At 45.8% G+C, this 21,827-nt stretch overlaps 1 protein-coding gene across 1 annotated transcript; it reads left to right on the top strand.

Moving 5' to 3' along the window:
- The first annotated feature begins 55 nt into the window (after nucleotides 1-55).
- On the top strand, nucleotides 56-3,608 carry LOC135830553 (uncharacterized). The gene is made up of 3 exons (XM_065342794.1): nucleotides 56-344; nucleotides 1,408-1,452; nucleotides 2,409-3,608. Exons 1-3 carry the CDS (start codon nucleotides 119-121, stop codon nucleotides 2,858-2,860), a joined length of 723 nt encoding a protein of 240 aa, XP_065198866.1. The 5' UTR covers nucleotides 56-118; the 3' UTR covers nucleotides 2,861-3,608.
- Nucleotides 3,609-21,827: the final 18,219 nt, after the last annotated feature.

Raw genomic sequence — 21,827 nt, forward strand, 5'->3', positions numbered from 1 at the left:
AACATTTTCTTTTTTGGATCTGTTATTGATGTCGACAGCGAAGCTGAAACGCGCACGTCGTCCATAGTAGCGAAGAGCCTGGTGGGCGAGCACATTAGACGACGAACTAACTTACTTCATGCAATCCTTGTGGACTCTAAATAAAAAGAAGACAAGAGAAGGAGCTCCAGAAGTGCTCCTGTCGGCCAGCGTACCAGTTTGCAGAATTAAAATGGGCTGCTGTGGATCAAGATCACCAGAAGGAGGTCGGCCATGTCCTACAGGCACAGGTTCCATGGTGACGATGGAACAGCTCAGATTTGTGAAACCGGTGTCCACATTGCAGGAGGATCTTTATGTGATACGTGAGTCAGTAGAATCACCCCTCCAACTGAACTTCCGGTACAGTCGATTCTTTTGAATGACTACAAATCCAATGTGCTACAAGGTCGCAAAATGCACTAAATTGTAGGCGAGTCCCCTTCTACCATTCTATTTTATTAAAGAATTGGGCGATAACATTATAGTCCAGCAAGCTCCCAAAAAACTCACCTTATCCTGTTAAAGGCCTGGGTTCTTGTGGTGAGCAGTGTACATTTTTTGTACGTGCAACAATAGAATATTTTTCATTTTGAAACTCCGGTATTGAGCCAATAATAAAAGTAGAAAGGAAAAGAACATATGGAAACGAGTTAAGAGTAACTCTCCACCACTGTAACTATTATATAGTCAGAAAGTGCAACAACTAGGCACAAAACTGACAGAGTACTGAGACATTCGACGTCCTGACACCTAGCTTCAACACATCTCCGTAGCGCTAACCGACAGCCTTCCAACGTGGAAGGTTTAAGGTTATGGAAAGACCAAAGAGGGGAAGGCAACTGTAGCTGTAGCTTGGACTGTAGCTTGTGCTCGTTTTCGTTGCGCTTGCCTTCCCCTCTTTGGTCTTTCCATAACCTTGAACCTTCCAAGTTGGAAGGCTGTCGGTTAGCGCTACGGAGATGTGTTGAAGCTAGGTGTCAGGACGTCGAATGTCTCAGTACTCTGTCAGTTTTGTGCCTAGTTGTTGCACTTTCTGACTGTATATAGTATCTAGTTACAGTGGTGGAGAGTTACTCTTAACTCGTTTCCATATGTTCTTTTCCTTTCTATTTCATTTTGACTCAGAGTTTCTTGGTTTACCAACACAGCAGATAACGGGGAACTAGATTGGAAGGGGAGCAAGCGTACACATGTATACAGCCAAACACAGGGCATAGCAGCGATCAATGCAGTTAAAACGATCACTGCACATCATTGTACTCGGTTTATAAGGTGAAAAAAAATTAATTGTAAATCATGGATATCATGACGGTATTAGAGTGTTCGAGAAACCTGAATACCGTACTTTACTGACTTTGTTGTGTTCTTGATACAATACTTATGAAGGCACCTCCACTGGGCGACTCTACGCTAGGAGCTACAAAAATGAGCGTAAGTAAACCTTCAGGTGATTTGTGTCCTTAACGTTTGTGCACGTGTCCAACAGTAGACTGATGGAGTGTAAAAAAAATTAAATTATCGTGTCCATTCCCGATGGGAATTTACGACGGCTGGTAACACCCGGTAGACCCTAGCAGCGCCTAACGGTGGGGGTGAGGGGGAAAGTCTCACAACCACTGGCAAAAGTGCCAAGAAAGACCCAATTAGCCGCATATATGTACATACCCCTTGTGTCTGGCCACAAGTTCCCAGTTGACTGTGGGTAGCAGCACGGCTGGAAAAACCACCCCCAGGCAGGACTTGAACCAAGTACCTCTCGTATCTTAATCATGGTGTTTGACCAACTCATTATGCCTGCCTGACGGTGCGTACATGTGTTCCAATGGAAGCCTCCTAGAAACTGTTTCGCACTTGATTTCGTAATAAGCCAAAACAGTGACAAGGTGAATGATGTGTAGTTTCTCACAGTTTATGGTGACCCCATGGCTACTGCCTGGCGCACGGTTTATCTGCGCCTCAGTGAGTCCATTTTCCCTTGAAAACGAGCGACGTAATCAGGCCATAACACTGATGCAACACACGCCCTCCCCCCCCCCCCCCTCGCGATTCCCGGTTTAGTCTTAAACGCAGAGGAATGTTTTGTAGTGTAAATTAATTGCCTTACAATCCGAGATTATAATTATAGTTGTGTTTATTGTGTTCTTACTATCGAGTTTCACCGTGATCAATTCAGGTTGTATTGTATATTGTGTAGATCACATTATCGAGCATTGTATTTATTGTTATTTTCCTGTTTAATATGATGTCTGCAGTGATCAATGTTTAAGTGGTGTGGTGGTGACATTATACCTTTTTTCTTCAGAATTTTCCCGTTTCCAACCCCCCTCCCTTCTCTAGTACGGCTCAATGTGATCATTACATCTTGGTTCCCTTTCCTCCTTCTTTAGAAATGCCACCCGTTCAAGAAGGAGTGTTTGTTGTGCGTACGTGTTCCATAAGTGGTGTGTGTGGCTATTCACCGAAACCACCAGAGCAACGCATTGTTTTCCAGGGCGCCTCCAAACCCCAACAGGCATCAGTCGGTAAGCCGTATGAAATGCAGCCTCGCTTCATTGGCAACACGATAAGTCGGCGCGACGGCACATGGGAATGGGACGTTGGAATGATAGAAACACCACCGTTCGGACCAGAACAGGCTCTGTGCACGCCAGGTTTATACTTCATTCGTGAGGGACCCATCACTGGTTACCAATTGCGGTGTCTAGCGTACAACGAGACCGTGCTGTGCGTAAGTAAAACAAAGGCAAAGGGTGGTGCTGACTATCCTTTGATGATCCTTCCGCTAGATCAAGCAAAGCAGCAACTTGCCTATACCTTCGTCGATACTCAGGCGCCGTAAGCCCTAATTGGAATGTGAAGTTCCAGGCTTGTTTTGGTGCCGTATTCAGTACATTGTTACTTTCTCTGGAGATGATAAATAATTGTTTGCATGTACATTGTTGTACGAAAGACTCAGTTGACTGTGGTCTGTGTGTGGTCTGCCCTTTCCAGCATATACACATGACCTTCGCATGCATGTCACACTTCAGTGCAACACTACTGCCCTGGCCCACACCATTGCGTTGGTAATAAATGTATCCCTATAGAACGCTTACTCTGTTTGGATTCTCTCACTTTTTTTTTTAACTTTGTTTTACTTCGCAAAATCCAATGACAAGGTAGCGAAGAAGACTTTGCGTTCATGTAGCTGACGCCTTCTTTACACGTATTGCTTTCGTCTTCAACATCGCACACATCACCACCATACGCTTGCGGTGTTGTTGACGCCTTGGGCATTTCATCTAATCACAGTGCCCACGTTTTCCTCGAGAACATGTTCTATTGTGGTGTACTGCATCCATAACATATGCAAGACTGCTTAACTTCAACTTGTAAACGCGTATAATCATTCTTTATTCAGTTTCTCACAATCTATTCCCAACATAGGCAGTGTAAGGTTCCGTCTCCCGTACATTGACCCCTTCTGCATCCTCTTCCTGCTGGCTTGCATTCATCCTTCTTTCAGGTTTTGTTCCAGTGGCCTTCAATAGATACTTGCGCCATAGCTACCCATTTTCTTTATCTAGCACTCTTTCTTTCCCATTCGATCTCTGTCTCTTGTCTGCCCACATGTGTGAGAAACCCTAGGGGTGTGGCGATCCTCGCAATGTCGCTCGCATGTTTGGGTAGATTTCCATTGAAGAGTAGATCGACTGTGCATTGCCTCGTACAAGGTTTTCAAACTCATTCTTGACCCCCAAAACATCTTTCCGCATTCCGTATGTACTCCAACAACCTTCAAGGATCAAGGCGCAGTCTTGACACGAAGCATACCCTCATATAATGGCCGCGAAACAAGATAATTCAAGGGCCTAGAAAATAGTCGCAGAACAGCTCACACTATTTATATCTACAAACAATGCACCGTCAAGCTAGTATGGCCTAACCTAGGATTACAGCCTAGTTCACCTTGGTCAGGAGCGACAAGACGATATGCAGGCCTCCATTAGGTGAGGAAAGCTTGAGAACATGACAAAGGACACAAGTACCGGGAAGATTCAGCAAAATTTCTCAGGAATTCACCTGCACCTGTCACAAAGCTGACAACCTGTTCTACCATATGGAGATAGGCAACAAAGTCACCGTCGATTAACGCCTTTGGCGATATTCATGAGGGCACAGCCGCTTATGGTCCATTGGGTCAATCTTTTCGATGGGTCCTCTGGTTGCAGCTTAACTTTAGAACCAGAACAAAACCATAATATTGAAGTAGCTCTACACACTCTATCCTGTATTATTATTTTATCGCCTTCTTAGTATTTGACCCCACTAATTTCCCTGATACCTAAGCGGTCAAATATATCGCGTATTTGACTGCTTAGTCAAATACACAATATATTTGACTACTTATATTTGACTCCTTAGAATTTCTTGGACTTAGAAATTTTCTCTCCAACTTAGAAAAAGAAATTTTTGAAGAAAGCAGAAATACACAAGATGGGATTTGAACCCACAACCATGTGAATCTCAGTTACTCTTTCTTACCACCCAGCCACTGTGCTACCGATGCTGAACCTAGTTTAAACAATGACCTTGATCCTGCAATGCCGTACAATGCGGTATAGGCTATAGTATAATACTAGAATTACAAGGATATGTCGTATATGAAGAGAAACTATTGCGTGGAGAACACGATAAATAGATTATAGACCTCATAGTTGGTCTATACAGGATATATAGACCTCGTAAAAGACCTCGGGGGACCTCGGTCTTTTACTCGGTCTATATATCCTGTATAGACCTCCTAACCGGTCTATAATCTATACATATTATTATTATTATGCACTTACGCGTCAATGTCAGCGGTGGTAAACCCCTCTCAAATTCGCACGTGCTGAATGGACTTGGGAATTGGGAAATGGAAAATGAAAATAAAAAGAGCAACAACAGAAATAGAAATACAATACAAGACGTTCCTGCTAAGGGGCACATGACAGCATTGCTCAGATTGAACAGAGGACGCAGACACAGGATAAAGGGCATTGTCGAATCCGTTTTGAGAAAAATCTTGTAAAATGGTGGCAGGTGGATGCAAATCCACGCACTACGTTAAGAGAGGAATTTTGTTGGTATTTAAAAAAAGATTTAAATAACCGACGAGGAGACAACAGTCGTAAAATAGCAATGAAAAATATCAATTGTGCACTCATAACCATGTATAAACAATTAAAATGAAACAATTCCAGAACGTTTTCGTGTGACCATCATCAGTGGAACATCGTCACATAGTAAGAATCACTAAAACATTCAGTTATATAGCTAGAGTAATATGAAAAGAAGCGTGAGAATGCAGCACAGCTAGCGGTTATGCATAACGCGTGTAATGTGAACCTTTGCAGTGTATCTGAGAATGGTAGCAGTAGATGAATGTGGCAGCTGGGAGTGCGTGTGAACAAAAACTGGTGAGAGTGCGTATTATTTAAAAAGTGTGAGTGCTACAACATTTTCTTTTTGCTTGCATAGAACAGGGTCACGTGTGCGAATATATACAGCTTCCAACACCTGCAACTGCTTAAAGAAACGTGCGTGACAAATAACACTGTTCTATGCAAGCAAAAAGAAAATGTTGTAGCACTCACACTTTTTAAATAATACGCATTCACCAGTTTTTGTTCAAACGCACTCACAGCTGCCACATTCATCTACTGCTACCATTCTCAGATACACTGCAAAGGTTCACACTACACGCGTTATGCATAACCGCTAGCTGTGCTGCATTCTCACGCTTCTTTTCATATTACTCTAGCTATATAACTGGTTGTTTTAGTGATTTTTGATGGAAACTACAACCCAATGAGTTGGAAAACCAACCACAGAATTAGATAATGGGAATAGAGTCAGACACAGCAACAACCGAAATCAGTACACCAAAAATCTGTCCTACAAAAAACAAAGGAACAAGAAAAACAAGAAGGACGAAGTACAAAGAATCCCCAAAAAAGAGGGGAGAACGGGATGAAAGAGGTTGTTTTAGTGATTCTTACTATGTGACGATGTTCCACTGATGATGGTCACACGAAAACGTTCTGGAATTTTTTCATTTTAATTGTTTATAGATGGTTATGAGTGCACAATTGATATTTTTCATTGCTAGTTAAAAAAAAGATGTTAATTATTATTACCGCAGCAGTTATGAAAAGCAGTACTGTGATATTTCGGAGCAGTATTGCAGATGTCCTTGCAAAGGTCCTTCCACTCCCCTCTGCCCTGTGCAATCTCCGGGAGGGAGAGGAGATCAGACAACGTCTTTAGTCCCCTCCGCCCCACTCTCTGCAGGTCACGGGATAGCACGATAGGCAGAGTCGTTCTCGGCCGTCCTCTCCACACTGTTTCCTTCACCAGGTAATAGTTAATCATCGCCGCCACAGCAGGACATCCGTCAGGCATGCGCAGTATATGGCCAAATAGTCTCCATCTGGCTAGGCGAACAAAGTTAGATATCGGTTTTGCTTTGCACCTCTTGTAGAGAGCAGCATTGCTTATTGTTTTATGGCCACCTAATACCGATGAGACTACGCAACTGCCTGCGGTGAAACGAATCCAGTTGGGCCTCGGCGACTGAAGTGGGTGCCCAGGTGCCGCTGTTGTACAGTAAGACTGGCATCACGAATGCGTTGTACAGCCTCAGTCTCAATTCCTGACGCACTAATGTTCTCCGCTTCCAAAGACTGTACATTGCTCTGTAGGACGCTGTGGCGAGCTGTTTTCGCCTGGTGATGTCTTCGTCGTCACCAATCAGAGAACCTAACTTTTTCGTCATTCTCCATTCTTCCGAGACTCGATCCTGCTGCCGGGTGAGTTTTGTGTGTTCGATCTTGTCTGCGTTGACATGTAGATTCTATTGCCTGAGAACTGTTGCGGCAAGAGGTTCAAGCTGTGCTAGCCAAGCAGATGAGGTACTGACAAAATCGGTGTCGTCCGCGTATATGATGTCGATTGGTAGAGTGCTATCTGCAGGACAGCGAGGTAGGGCTGTGGCGAGGACATCGCGCAGTGCTGCGTCTAGATAGACTACAAATAGCACAGGGGAAGGGAGTCTCCCTGTGGAGTGCCAGTTGTTGTGTGGAAAGGGGTAGACTCAAAACCTCCAAGTCGAACACTCAGCGTCGTGTTAGCGATGAGCAACCTCACCAAACGCCGGTAATCCAGAAGTAGGAAGGTCTCCAAAACGGCCAGAAGTCGGTGTCGCTGAATGGTATCCTGTATGCTAGCAATATCACATTTTGCAATCCATTCATGTAAAGATGGCACCTTAACTTTGACATATCTCTTACGTATCCAATGAAGAATATTAGGCCTGGCGCAAAGGGGTGCGTAGGGCTAACGAGGTTTTCAGAAATCGCACAATTAATTGTATTTCTCGCCGGCCGAGCGCAGCGAGATAGGTCAGAAATGATTTTTTTGCAAAACCTTTTAATTTCAAATATGCATCTGGTGTTTTTTTGTCTTTCCTTTTCCTGACTTCTTCAGTAAGTTTTGCGTCTCATCAGTGTACCTGGTATCCCACCGTACATTTCTGTTAACCTTCTTATCGATTTTATATCACTTTTTGCCGTGAAGTGCCTGCCATGCCTACATGATGCCTAATCGTCACTTGGCATGTACCCTCGGTTTTGTCCCTTACTACTGCTTCCGTCGGCGCGAGGGTTTTTTACAGGCTGGCTTGGTCCTGGAAAATTAATCTGATGGTCCCAAGTGGTTCTGGGTCATGGCCAATTTATGCTATCCGCTTGCACAACAATTCTATCCCAGACACTATGTTCTCAGTCCTTGCTTCCATAACTCACTCATTATCCAGTTCACATAGTGCTATTCCTAACCCAGGGAGCCTGCAGATAGTTGATTTCATATAAGCGAATCCAACACCATCCTGCCGCTTGCGTCTGGCTCACATCGGCTATATGAAACACACTGTCCTTGCCAATACCAAAACTGTTACTGGTACGAAAACTGTTCTTTCACCCTGAGAAATGGAACATGGCTTATCATTGCTCGAAACTGCCTGCACAAAAATGGCCGCACAAACGCACTGCGATATAACTGTTGGGACGAGGTCAGGGTAAAAGACGATGCTTATGATTGTATGTTTTTGCATATGCTTTGTAAAACTCAGGCCGCCAGGCAGGCAGGCAGGCACAGTGGGTTTTTCTAAGACCATGATTGAGAGGTACCAGGTTCAAGTTCTGCTTGGAAGCGGAAGGAGTTTTCCAACCGTGCTGCGAGCAACAGTTAATTGGGACCTCGTTTTGAGGTGGGTTTCTATAGGAGCGTACATCGACTGTGTAATACCATGTACAGGGTTCTGGAAAGCATTCTTGACGCTAAACAAAGGGGGTTTGTCAACTGACAACCGCCCTATTTAGTTGCAATTCACTCTTGGCGTATGCGCTGGATAAACATTCTTTTATTAGAGATGCCGAAAAATATTATAGACGTTTCGGGCTAGTCACACATCGTCAGAGCCTTTTTTTACAATGCAGCCTTACAATGCAGTTGTGTGATGTCGAACATTTTCTGAATTCGTAACACTGTAAAAGATACAAGTAATCTACTGGGAGATCCATACATCCTGTACACACACCTTGTACACACTCTCTCTAACGGTCTCTAGGCTACACTGCAATTGATATACATTAGATCAAATTTTCGGGCAAGGCTCATCATCAGGAATAGGTCTTATAAGACCTATTCCTGATGATGAGCCTTGCCCGAAAATTTGATCTAATGTACATCAATTGCAGTGTAGCCTAGAGACCGTTAGAGAGAGAGTGTGCACAAGGTGTGTACAGGATGTATGGATTCAAGTATTGGCTACAGTGGAGTCTCCAAACCTTGCGAAAAGTGTTTCCTACTGGGAGATAACAATTTTAATATAGTTATGAATGGGATGAAGGCCGCAGACTTCACGCGACTGCGTTACTTGGTCGACATGTAGGTGCATTTTAAAACAATAATATTGAAACCCAGAATCGTGTTTCTCGTTCCTTTTATCAGTGGGGAAAAATACGGAGCTAAGGGATACCAAACAAGGAAACTGAAGTTAAGTAAAAGAAGGGTGTTAGAAATGCCACATAGCATAATGATAAACGTGCAATGAAACCACTAGAGGAAACGCAAAAAGGTAACAAGATTACGTAACCAAAGGTGAGAAACCGCTGAACGAAGTTTCAACCTACGAAAACAACCTAAGTGCAAGAACGGTCTCTATTTCTGCTTACACAAAACAGGCTTCTGAATACGTATACAAACTGCCTCAAGGACTTTCAACTGCTGGACATAACGCGCACGACACAGTACAGAAAAATGAGGGTCATGATACACACCAAGACAGTCAGGCGTTTCTTCTAGTGGTTTTATTACACTTGCATTTTCATTGTTTGGTATCCTTTTGGTCCGTATTTTTCCCCACTGATGATCGGAACGAGAAAATCGATTCTGGGTTTCAATATTATTGTTATTAAAGACGCAAACATGTCGAACAAGTAACGTAATTGCGTGATGTCTGCGGCCTTCATCCTATTCATAGCCATACTGTAAAAAGAAATAAAAAAATTAATATAAAAACGTTTCGCCAGAGGCCGAGTTTTCCGCATCCGTAGGAGGGCCACCACCCTTCAAGTATCAAGGCGCAGTCTTCACACACAGCATACATTCATACAAGTGCCCCAAAATCAGATGATTCAAGGGTCTAGAAAATAGTCGCAGAACAGTTCGTACTATTTATCTACAAACAATGCACCGCCAAGCTAGTATTGCCTGACCTACGGTTAGTTCACCTTGGACAGGAGCGACAAGCCAAGGCGCACGTGTCCATCAGGTCAGGACAGCGTGAGAACATGTCAAAGGACGTCACAACCAGGGAAATGTCTTAGCTACATTTCTCCCGAATTCACCCGCGCGTGTCACAGAGTTGACAACACCGTCTATCGCGTGGAGGTCGACAGTGAAGTCAATATGGACTTGCGCATTTGGCCTTATACTTGACAGCACAGACTCAGACTGTCCATTGGTTCTATCTGTACAGTGTGTCCGCAGGTTGCAGCTTAGGACTAGAACATTTTATACTTGAAGTAGTAGTAGTACACTCAGTGCCCTGTTTGCTAGCAACAACACATGAACAATGAATGTTTACCGTTACAGGTAGGCAACGCTTGACGAGTCATGATCATTTTCATAATGCTTTTACATGAATACTTGCTTTAAATAATAATTGTTGTAGTCCTTCCAAGTCCATTGGCAAATTCACAGCATCCATTACGCGTCTGATCACTCTGCGGATTGTACAACGGTTAATGCAGCAGATCTAAACCATCAGGTATGATTCGGACTCAGGGATCAGGACAGCGTGAAAACATGACAAAGGACGCAACTACCAGGGTAAAGCACTGGCTACATTTCTGCGGAATTGGTTGGTTGGTTGGTATATTTTATTTACTTCGCCAAAAGCCGAAGCATGCAAATCTTATAAGAGAAAATTCCATGAGAGTGTGACGCATGCATGATGGGAGAGGAGAGATAGAGAGATGGAGAGAGAGATAGATAGAGAGAGAGAGTGAGAGAGAGAATGAGGAGAGAAACGGCTTTACTCCAGGTGGACAAGGGAATGGAATTAACCTGCACCTGTCACAAAGTTGACAAAATTGTCCAGCGCGTGGAGATAGGCAACGAAGTCACCAACGACTCGCGCATTTGGTCCTAATCATAGACTTGACAGCACAGACTCAGATGGTACATTGTGTCACTCCTTTCTATGTGTTCCCTGGTTGCAGCTTAGGTACTTGAAGTACCTCTACCAGGGGCGTGCTCGGCCCCCCAACTAGGGGGGTGCACGGGAGCCGAGGGGAGCCCCCCGGCAATTTTCTGCAATTTGTTTGCAACCTTTCTTGAATTTTAGAGCATATTTGCATACATTACAATTGCAATTACCCAGATTGAAAATTTTTGGGGGTGCACGTGCCCCCCGTGCCCATCGCCGAGCACGCGCCTGTCTACTCGTGGTGCCCTGTATGCTACAAAAATCACCTTTGCAATCCATCCATTGAAAGGTGGCACCCTAACTTTTATAAAAACTCTTCCCTACACAATTATTATTTTTGCCAGGCACAAAGGTGTGCTTTCGGCTAAAGAGGTTTTTAGCGCTTGTGCCAATGATGTTGAGGTTTATACCCTCAACGAGTCCTAGTCAAGTTTTCAATACTGTAAAACCGGAAAGTCTAACGAGTCACACAGTCTAATGTTTTAACGACGAATTATTTTTGGGTATTTGAAAAAACGTTAGCGCTAGATGTCTGTGTAAAGATGGGCATACAGATGGGTGGCCAGGTAGCCATCTTTAAACTTTCTGGACGTAATCATGCCCAAATTCCAAAAACGTTAAACTTTTTTGTCGTTAAACCTTCCGGTTTTACAGTTGCCATTTTCCTCAATTCGCGCTTTCGGCTCCACGTAATTGTGAGAGTGCATAGAGATGGCAAGTGAAAGGACGAAGGGCTGAAGACAAAACAAAGATAAACTGCCCATCGTGGATAGGTCATACGCACGTTTGGGTTCCCTTCACAGCAGTGATGCACGTGACATAGAGTTCAACTAGCTATTCAGAGCACAACAACCACGTGATATGATGATGCACGAACATTCTGTCGGCTGCCACTGCGCCTACTCTAGTATCTACAGAACTAGCTGTCTTAGCTTGGCAGGCTATAGTTCCTAACCCACGGAGGATGCAGATGGCTGATTATTTTCAACGAATCCAACCGGATTCTGCCACTTTTCCACCTTCACTCCATTGCGTACCTAGCATGCACTCACTGTGCGCACTCAGATCGGATATTCTACCACTGACCTGCGGTATAAACGCGATTCATCGCTGCTATCCAAGTGAATTTGTTTGTTAGTGTGATTAGGCTTTGTACTCCAGAGCAACGGTTGATAGCCAGTACCGAGACGGAGACTAGTACAGTATAGCTCTTGACCATTCGATTAGAATGGGCTGCTGCGGATCCAGTTCCCAAAAGAGAGGTCTACCATCCTCTCCTGGTTCCATTCCGCCTAATGTACAGTACAGATATCTGCAACCATTGTCGACATTCGAGAACAACCTTTACGTGATACGTGAGTCATTCGAAGTATTCTCTCAAATAAAAGACCGTATGCATATGATTCTAATGATTGAATACTCAGCCAGTGTGCTACAAGCTCGCAACATGCACTAAATTGTCCACGATTTTATTATTCCTTTTATTAGCAAATTGGGTGTTGAGCAATAGTGGAGCTAGCTCTCATAATAGCTCATTCTGGTTCCATGTGTATGGGTCAAAAATACCCTTCTCCTGTGGTTTTACCGTTACAATGGGTCTGGGCCAAATATTGAATTTTGAACCTTTGGTGCTGACAGAAGAAATCCTCCTCGCCAAATTACAAGTCCGCACATAAACGCAGCGGTAATGTTCATCAAATCGGATTTCGCCTGATAGAACTAAAGAAAGATATGCACAGCACGTAAGCCGTGGTATATGGCCGTAAGGAGCGAATAATACGTAACTGACTCCTTTACACAGAGACCGTCTTTCTTCAGTTTTCATTTTAAACTTAATCCTACTTAATAGGCCTTGACAGATTGTGCTAGCATAATTTTTCGCATAATTCCTACCAAAATCGAATAATCACATAATTCGAGGCAAATCGCATACATGTACGAATCGCATAAAATTGGAATGATCCGTCCGCCTGTTCGCATCAAGTTCCATACAGTTGTACATGTTCTACAAGTACAAGTACAAGTAGATGCACCAGGAAGGTGTAGGTTTACGACTCCCTTGATAACATGTGCAGTCCACTACAATCAGTGACGGTCGTAGCTAGGTCGGACGGTGCGTTGACCCCCTTGAATCTGTGCTACTACAGTACCAGTACAACGCCCTCTACAAACAATTCCCCTGTTATTTTGCACAGAACCATCATAATTATACATTAGCAGCATATGTGACACAGACAACACGAATACAGTCAACTTCGCTAATAACGACTGCGGATATAACGACAATTAGCGAATAACGAGAGAATTTCCATGCCCAGAGCAAAGTCCCGTCCAATTGTAATACATATATGAGACTTCGGTTATAACGACACTTTGTGAATAACGACACTTTTCTGATGCCCCGCCGATTGTTGTTATAAGCGAAGTTGACTGTATTAGCATAATCTGTCAAGGCCTTCTACTTTTAAAAGGGGGTAGCCTGGTCGGAAAATCCCTGAAAAATCGAATTTGCAAATTCATGTCGAGTGCTACACCAGTTGAAGAGCAAGAACAGTTGCAAAATCTCTGAAACTTTTGTCTCGATCTGACCAGCCGTTCAAGAGTTATGGCCGAGAATGTGCCCTTGCAAGGAAAGAATTTTTAGTTGCACGCTGTCGTTTTTTGGCAGCACTGTGTTAGAATGTGAGCAGACTGGGAGCAACTTGTGGTATTTTGGTATGGTATTGATTAATTTGAATTCGGTAACTCAACAGTAGAATGTACAACTTGGGAAGATCCGAATGACATAGATACATAAACACGACAAAGTTTCGCCAGCGAGCACTCCTGCTGATCCACATGACCAAGCGTATCACCCCAGCCGTAGCCAGCCGCTTGTACACTGGATATGTTCGACCTGTGGTTGAATACGCCTCATTCCTCTGGCAATTTAAACTCTCCAGTGCTCAGGCTACTACCCTTGAACGGCTACAGGCAAGAGTGGCACGTATGATCCTGCGTAAGTATGGCGTGTACCCTCCTCAAACGGAGCCGAAAGCCTCACTTTTTGCGCACCTCCAGTGGCCCAGCCTCGCATGGCGAAGACACATTCAGTGCCTTCTTGAGCTCTACCACCTTATCAGTAGCCAGATGACGACCCTGGAGGACCTAGGCTACTCAGTGTCAAACAGCGCCAAGCGCCCCCGACATCTACTCCCACCTGCTACAGCCAGCACACACACACCCGTGCCACCTTTCTCTTTGTCACCACTGCCACATAGAACTCCCTCCCGGCTGCCATTCGTACTGTATCCAGCCCAAAATGTTTTACCGCTCTTGTCCGCACACACTTTGCTATCACCCATTATGAGCGCTCTGGTTTCATTCCACGTAGAGTAGCGATGTCATAGAGCACTGTGTTATATTCCTACCACCCCGCATCATTCTATTTCCTATTTTTATTTTTCCCCTCAGCTTCTTCTTCATAAGCTGTTGACGGAGACTCCCTCGATTTAGGCTAAGGCCTGTGGAGAATCCATACAAAATACAAAAAAATACAAAACATAAAAGTGGAGTAGGTGCTACAGCTGATCATTTCATCGCAGGTTGTGGGACTAAACTAATACCAGTATGCAAGTACAAAAGAAGTAAAAACTGAATAAACACGACTGCACGACAATAGAGAAAAACACCAATTAAAGCAAAAACAAAGCGACACATCACTCATTGAAAACACTTTCAAAAAGGAGCTGTTTTAACCGGGTACATTGTGGCCCGTCATTAAGGGGGCAGACTGGTCGTAAAATCCCTGAAAAATCGAATTTGTAATCAATTATCATATTGTGTGCTACGTCAGTTAAAAGATCATGAATAGCTGCAAATTCTCTGAAAATTGTGTCCTGATCTGACAAGCCGTTCAAGAGTTATGGCCGAAAAGGTGCCCTTGCAAGGAAAGATTTTTTGGTTGCACGCTGTCATTTGTTGGCAGCACTGTATTTGAATGTCAGCAGACCATCCGCAACTTGTCGTATCATGGAAAGCCTGTCAGTGAGGCGCAAAAACTTTTAAATAATGTCCTGAGGGCCAGCATGGTGGCAGGAGTGTGTGGGGGGAATTTCACTCAAATCCATTGAGAGACACCAAAGTTACGGTAAACGGAATGCAATATGAAATTTACGACCGAGCTGCTACCTTTAAGGGGCACTCCGGGAATTTTTTCGGTTGTGTGGTCTCTTCATGGGGGCCTTGGTAGGCCTCTAAGGAATGGGGAATCGCAAAAACTAGACCCAAAAAGTCGATATATGAAGCCAGCGGGGGCCAAGTTTGTCTCCTCCGCGGAGGGTTTTGATGACGTCGCGGGTTATTAGTATCCATGTTCCCTGCATTCGAAGGTGTTTGTTGTTTGAATTTTCTGGTGATGAAGAACGATGTTTGGTCGACATTCCCAAGCTTCACAACTCCGGCCATACTCCAAGGAACCTGAAGGGCCTCCTCAGGTGCCACTGGTAGAAACGCAACGTGATGAGGGCCAGGAGATTGGAGCAGACAACTTCACTGGTCGACAAGGAAGAAACGATTGGTGTTCCTGCCAGAAATGTGGAGTGATGCAGAGGGCAGTCGATTGTCTTTGTTGTCGAGAGAGCGAAGGACCTGTTAGCATTGACAACGCTTTGACATGCGTTACGCATCACCCCGACTTCCCGTCAGCTTGTCTAAACACTTACCAGCTCCTCGTTCGATCCCTTCTCCTGCTCGATTTTTCGTTTGAGGTAATGTGATTCCTTTAGAGGTGTTGTTTTCAGTGTGGAACTAGACTTTGCGGACACGCCTGAACTCGAAAATAACTGCACCCTCCACGCGACGAGCGTACGAGGTCGCTTTGCCTGACTGGCTGCTCATCGCTCCGCTAGCCATAAATTCGGTCATTAGATCGCGCTGAAAGTGGGCTGAACACAAACGATCCCACTTTATTGGCTCAAAGAGCTTGTGGGTTTTCCCACCGGCGACTCGAGCTGCTCTGCCCATCTTTTTGACCCACGAAAAACACAACTCAGTGTCGTGGGGAAACATAAACCACGTCAAATGTGTATTAGTAGTAGTAGTAGCAGTAGATTTTACTATTTTACTAGGGGAGTCCCAACAGGCGCTGCCTTTTTCCTGGGACCCCTAGGTGAATTTTTACCATGTTTACATACAGAGTAAGAGACGGGGCCTGACGGCAGTCAGTGGGAAGAGCATTCCATCTGTCTGCCGCCAGGAAAGAAGTAGAACCCATGCCATATTGCGTAGAAACAGGCGGAAGAACTAATGCAAGCTGTGCCTGGCCGCGCGTGCGAGCCTGGTGTCCAGGCACAGCAGCCCTAAGCCGGAACAAGGATTGGAGAAGGGGACTAGCAAGATGTGGGGTCAAGCAGCGGTACACGAAAACATAGAGTTTAAGATTTCTGCGCTCTTCAAAAGAATAGAGATGATATTTGCCCAGAACAATTTCAGTAGACATCATACGGTCAAACCCAAAAACCTTCTTCATTGCTATGTGACTGACCGTCACGATCTTATTCAACAGGGTGGCGCTGAGACAGTGCAGATAAGCGTTACTGGCATAGTCGGGAGTCGATTGCACAATGGATAAATAGAACGTCCTCTTCGCTTCAGGTGTTAGGTTTTTTCGGCCATGTCTGAAGGCGGCAATCTTGCCGAACACCGCACCGCAGACCTTCTCGACTTGCGGCTGGCAGGTGAGATGCTCGACAATGAGTAGTCAGAGATACTTCACGGTGGCTGCAGGGGTGAGGGGCTTGCCTTTACAAACTAGGGGGATTGGTAGATGCGGCACAGGTTGGCGTGGGCACCGAAGGACCAGGAACTGCGTCTTGTTAGGGTTCATGAGAAGTCCTTTGTCATCTAGGTAGAGCTCATGAGCGCTAAGGTCATCCTAAGGCTTTCGCAGCATGACAGAGAGGTCCGATCCAATAGTGAAAATGGCAATGTCGTCGGCATAGAGCTGAGAAATGCTGCTCCGAACAATCTGTGGAACCTTGCGGATGTAGAGCCAAAAGAGGAGGGGGCCAAGGACGGACCCTTGCGGAATTCCCCAGGTGCAGGACACAGTCCCACCGTGCTCCCCATTGACCATGACCTGTTGACATCGGGAGGACAGATAGTCCGCAAACCATTTCAGCACCGAGCCGCCTAGCCTGACGTCAGCCAGCTCGTTGACCAGTTGCTGATGCTGTACACGGTCGAAAGCCTTGCTCATATCTTCGAACAGTATCGCGCATTGCTGGCCATTGTCCAGTGCTCTTGTCCACCTATCTATGGAAACAGCGAGGGCATCTTCGCAACTGTGCTTTGGACGGTACTCAAACTGCTCCAGTGGCAAGGCAGGGTGTGCATGCCTCATACTTCAAATCGTTTGAACCACCGGGAGCACAGCACCTCCGGATGACAGACAGGAAATCTGAAGCTGGCGCATCGACGACATGAAAGAAACAAACTTGACAACTACCCTGCAACGCTTCACCTCGACAGTTTCAGCAGTGTTCCCATTCGAGCTCCGGGAGCGCATTGAACCCCTAATCACACGTGACGTCATCAAAACCCTCCATGGAGGAGAAAAACTTAGCCCTCCCTGGCTTCATATATCGACTTTTTGGGTCTAGTTTTCGCGATTCCCCATTCGTTGGAGGCCATACAAAGCCCCCATGAAGACAACACACTACCGAAAAAATTCCCGGAGTGCCCATTTAAGCTCTGCCGACCAGGGGTATCGGCTTCATAGCTCGATGGACACACCAAAGGGAGATCGGGTAATATGAATGAACAACCGTAAGCAGCTTGGCACCCATGAAATCATGGGATGGCCCACGCCTGGAAAAAAGAAGTAGAAGTCATTGAACAAAGCATACCACATTATGAAAACATTGGCAGATAGTAAAAATGGTGAAAGGATCATAGAGATCAAAGGGAGAAGAAAAGATAAGGGTATAGAATAGCAGCCTGGGCAACAGCACCCTCAGCGGAAGAAGTGGGGCTGAACGAGAACACACGCCTAGCACCACGCAGGCAAATATGGCTGGCCCACAGCAGAGTAGAACGCAGGCGGCAGCGGAGCATAGCAAGGACTGCAGAATAGCGCTCACCCGACTTTTCTGACAGCAGCGAGGCGATGCCCTTTTTTTTTTTTTTTTTTTTTTTTTTACTGAATACCACAGTACCATCAGATGCTGCACAGCGGGGGCGGTGGCATATTGGATGGAAGTGGGGGCGGGGCAAAAGTAACTCCTCCGACCAAAGGTCTCGGAATCATTGTTACTCCTGTGCTCCTTGTACAGGGCATTGGCACATGTTCCCATACCACCGGTCGTTCAGAGACCGACAGGCACAAATGTGGACTCTTCGACCTCCCTGATACGCTGCGCATATGCACCCTTCTTGGCTTTCTCATGCTTGGTGTAGCAAGCAGGAAGTGAGGAGGAACGATTCGACGGCGCGAAGGGGTTAAACACCCTGACATCGAGATAAGCGCGCTCCAATCGTCCTCCCCAAATGCCGCTCGCCACAACATCCACCCGACCCTGGTCATGGCTGTGCGTTAGAGAAGCTGTTCGCCACTGAGGAGTTGCAGGTGGGGCTCTGTGGCGACCTGATGTGAGACCAACTTCAGGACAGTCACCGTAATGACACTAATCTCGTTATGCTGAACTGTAGGGAAACCTCCAAGCGAACACGAGAGTGCGTGGGCAACTGTAAAATGCCTAGCCACACTGGCAATGGGAAGACAACGTTGTGGTGTCCATTCGTACCAGAAAAATACGGCATCTCGGAACTCCTGCTTCGTCAGGGTTAGGCCATGGGCTTGGAGGGGTCGGCAGATCAACCAGGCAGACGAACCTTTCTCAGTCGCTAGGTCCAGTGCTTGATGCATAGCTGGCTCGACAAGAGAGGAGACCGTGGCCACATCATCCCGGATAGCGTCCCTCACCATCACGCGCACCTGCCGCTTGGCTTGCCGGGTCTGGGCTGCGGCACCTGCCCAGTCTGAAGTCCTGGCGCAGGATATGGTGAATGAGGGGATATGAGATCCGTAGTGATGAGGCATATTGCACTGCTCTCGAAGACGGGTGGCGTATGGCAAGGCCACCATGGCGACAAGGTAGACCAAGCACACTACGTTCCATGTCATTGGATGTCCTACGAAGCAGGGCAGGCAGAAAGGTGGACGTGAGGGCGCGATCAAGGGGCTTTAGGTATTCTGCTATGTCCGGTGTTGGGCGGCACAGGAATGTCCATTTGCACTGAAGGCAATGGAAAAGAGCAGCATACGTTGACTGGGGTGGGAGTCAGCTATCACACTCAGCCGTTCGACTTGCTCCTGCCAGTCTCTCACCTTGCCACTGACGTATGACTCCATGAATACGGGTGACCCATTTGCGAAGCCAAGGTAGTGGCAACCATCAGACTTGACAACTACGCCAGTGCCCTCGAAGAGCTGTAGAGCTTCGTTGTGGAATCCTGGTTTCACGACCAGGATGCTTTTGCTTGCGTTGGGGATGTAACCGTATTTAGTGCCCAGTTGCAGCAGGCGGTCCCACCATACCCGAAGTCGACGAAGTCGCCCACCGGAGCCCGATTCGTCAGCAAACCAAGCCTATACCACCCTGGGGATCGCATTCTCCTTGATGAGAGGGAGAATCCCTAACGCATACATTGCCATTGCGACCAGGTCTGTTGTGTGGTCCCTTCGCCGGACAAGATGGTCTCTCCGCCGACGTGAAGAGCTGCTTGGTGACGGTACGTGTTGATTACGAGGAGCGTGAGCGAGGGGCAAAGGTGTCGGATCGCACACACCCTGATGGTACGGTTCGGGACAGGTATGGGATAGCGCCAGGCATGCCGATGGCACAAACAAACAAACAAACACGAAATTAAAGCTGTGTGGACCCTGGCTAGCGCCAGACAATGCTGCACTAACGTCTTTTGCATTGCTACGGGAATTAAAACGCTTGATAACTGCTATTGTTCTTGCTACTGTGCTCTATGGCTGCCAGACCTGGACCATCTCACAAGCTAGCCTAAATCGAAATAGAGCGTTTGAGCTCAGGTATCTGCGAAAGCCGCTTGGCAGCAAATACCATCATCATTGCACAAATGAGTCATTACTGCAGGAAGTCAAGTATGCTATTGGCCCATTCACACGCCTTGATTCAACTGTAAAACGCACCAAGTTATAGTAGTTTGGACATGTAGCAAGACGGGAGGATAGCTACTCCCACTATTTCTTGGATGGAATGGTGCCTGGATCACGACCCCGTGGTCGCACCCGTCACAATTGGTCCACCAACATCCAAGACTGGACCAATAACTCTTACACTTTCCCTCTCTCGCTCTCGTTGCTGCTGATCGTGATAGGTATAGGCAGCTTGTTTATCAGTGTATTTAGGCATTTTTTATGCTGCTGCCTTATGACACACAAGACGTCCAGAATGGTTATGGGTTATACATACATATTTCATATTTCCTATTGACTGTTTTCTCATTGTCTCAAGTACAGCTTTATCGAGGCACACTTTTTTTTATTCTATCGCCATCTTAATATTGGGCATCAAATGCCCGTTTGGTTTTGCGATGTAAAATAAATTTCAAACAAAAACAAAAAAACAAAAACAACTCGTGAACACCAGATAGCAGCGTGAGTCAGTGTCGCTCCTGGAGCAAACCCTTTATTACAAACCATCACCGAAGTCGCCGAATATTCTAGTGGAAATCATGAATAAAATGACTGCAATAGAGTGCGCGGGGAAACCTAAATACTAGGATAACGTGTGTAACTGACCTTGTTGCTTTTTTGTGCATTATTAATCAAGGAACCTCGAGTAATCAACTCTACGCTAAGCAAGAAGGTCAACGTAAGCAAACGTGGATTTTTCATTACTGTGGTGCATGCGTGCAACAGTAACCTAATGGAGTGTACATTTGTTGCTATGGAAACCTCCTAGACACTGGTTCGAAATCTGCGTCGTAATAACCCAAAAAGCGACAAGGATAATTGTTTGTAGTTTCCCACAGTTTATGTTAAACCTATGGCGACTGCAGTGCGCATGTGTATCTGCTCCCCAGTGGGTCCATTTTCTCTTCCAAATAAGTGACTTCATCAGGCCTCAGCAGAGCAGAACCCCACACCCTCCAATTCCCGGTTTATTCGTGGACCTACATGTATGGTCTTGTTGTGTCTTGCCGATTGTGATGTCATAATTCGATGTTGCTCATCACACCGGTGAATCTGAGTGTGGTCAACAACTTTTTTGAATAAAAGCAAAAGAAAATGGATTTTTATTTTTAAAACATTTCCAGTAATCCAAGGATAAGCTTGCTCTGAAAGTTTCACTTCGGGGCTCCCCTAGTAGTTTACGCGCGAAGTGTGTGGTTACAGCGAGGTGTTGCCCCGTCAGCCGATGTAGTTTCACAGGAATCGTGAGTTTCGAAGTTTGAACACAATGTTGAACAGTCTGTTTGGATGACAGCTGCACCATAGATCAGTGATTAGAGCATCGCTGCCCTCAAGCAAAGATCCTTGGTTCGAACCCTTGTTTTAACAGTCAAGTTTTCCTCTCCATTCCATCAAACCGTAAGTAAAAAAATAAATAAAAAAGCACTATTTTTTACGGTACTCGTACCTTGATCACCCAAATAGCGTTGAAGCTGCAGCGTAAAAACGTTATGGGGGCTGATTTATCGTTGTGACCAACGGTACGTTTTTTGGCCAATCATTGCATTGTCCGTACGCATTTAACCTTGTACCGCGTATATGGTGAAAGTTAAGCCTAGTTCACATTCGACGCAACGCTGACGGTACGGGACGTAAGGGCTTGTTGGGAGGGCTGGGGTGAGCTGTAAAATCCTGTACGATTCGTACGACACGACATGCAGCAGTCATTGCGACGTTCAACGTCGAACGGCGCGAGTCATAAGGCACGGTCCGTGACGGGGTGACTTTCGGACCTATTTTCTCGTTTATCGGGACTTCTTTTCA

Source organism: Sycon ciliatum, unplaced genomic scaffold (assembly GCF_964019385.1).
Source record: "Sycon ciliatum unplaced genomic scaffold, ocSycCili1.1 SCAFFOLD_1743, whole genome shotgun sequence".
In the NCBI taxonomy this organism is placed as follows: Eukaryota; Metazoa; Porifera; class Calcarea; order Leucosolenida; family Sycettidae; genus Sycon; species Sycon ciliatum.

Coding starts and splice junctions, on each gene's coding strand:
- LOC135830553 (XM_065342794.1), top strand. CDS start 119: ATGCAATCCTTGTGGACTCTAAATAAAAAGAAGACAAGAGAAGGAGCT. Junction 345..1,407: donor GGAGGATCTTTATGTGATAC/GTGAGTCAGTAG, acceptor ATACTTATGAAG/GCACCTCCACTGGGCGACTC. Junction 1,453..2,408: donor TAGGAGCTACAAAAATGAGC/GTAAGTAAACCT, acceptor CTCCTTCTTTAG/AAATGCCACCCGTTCAAGAA.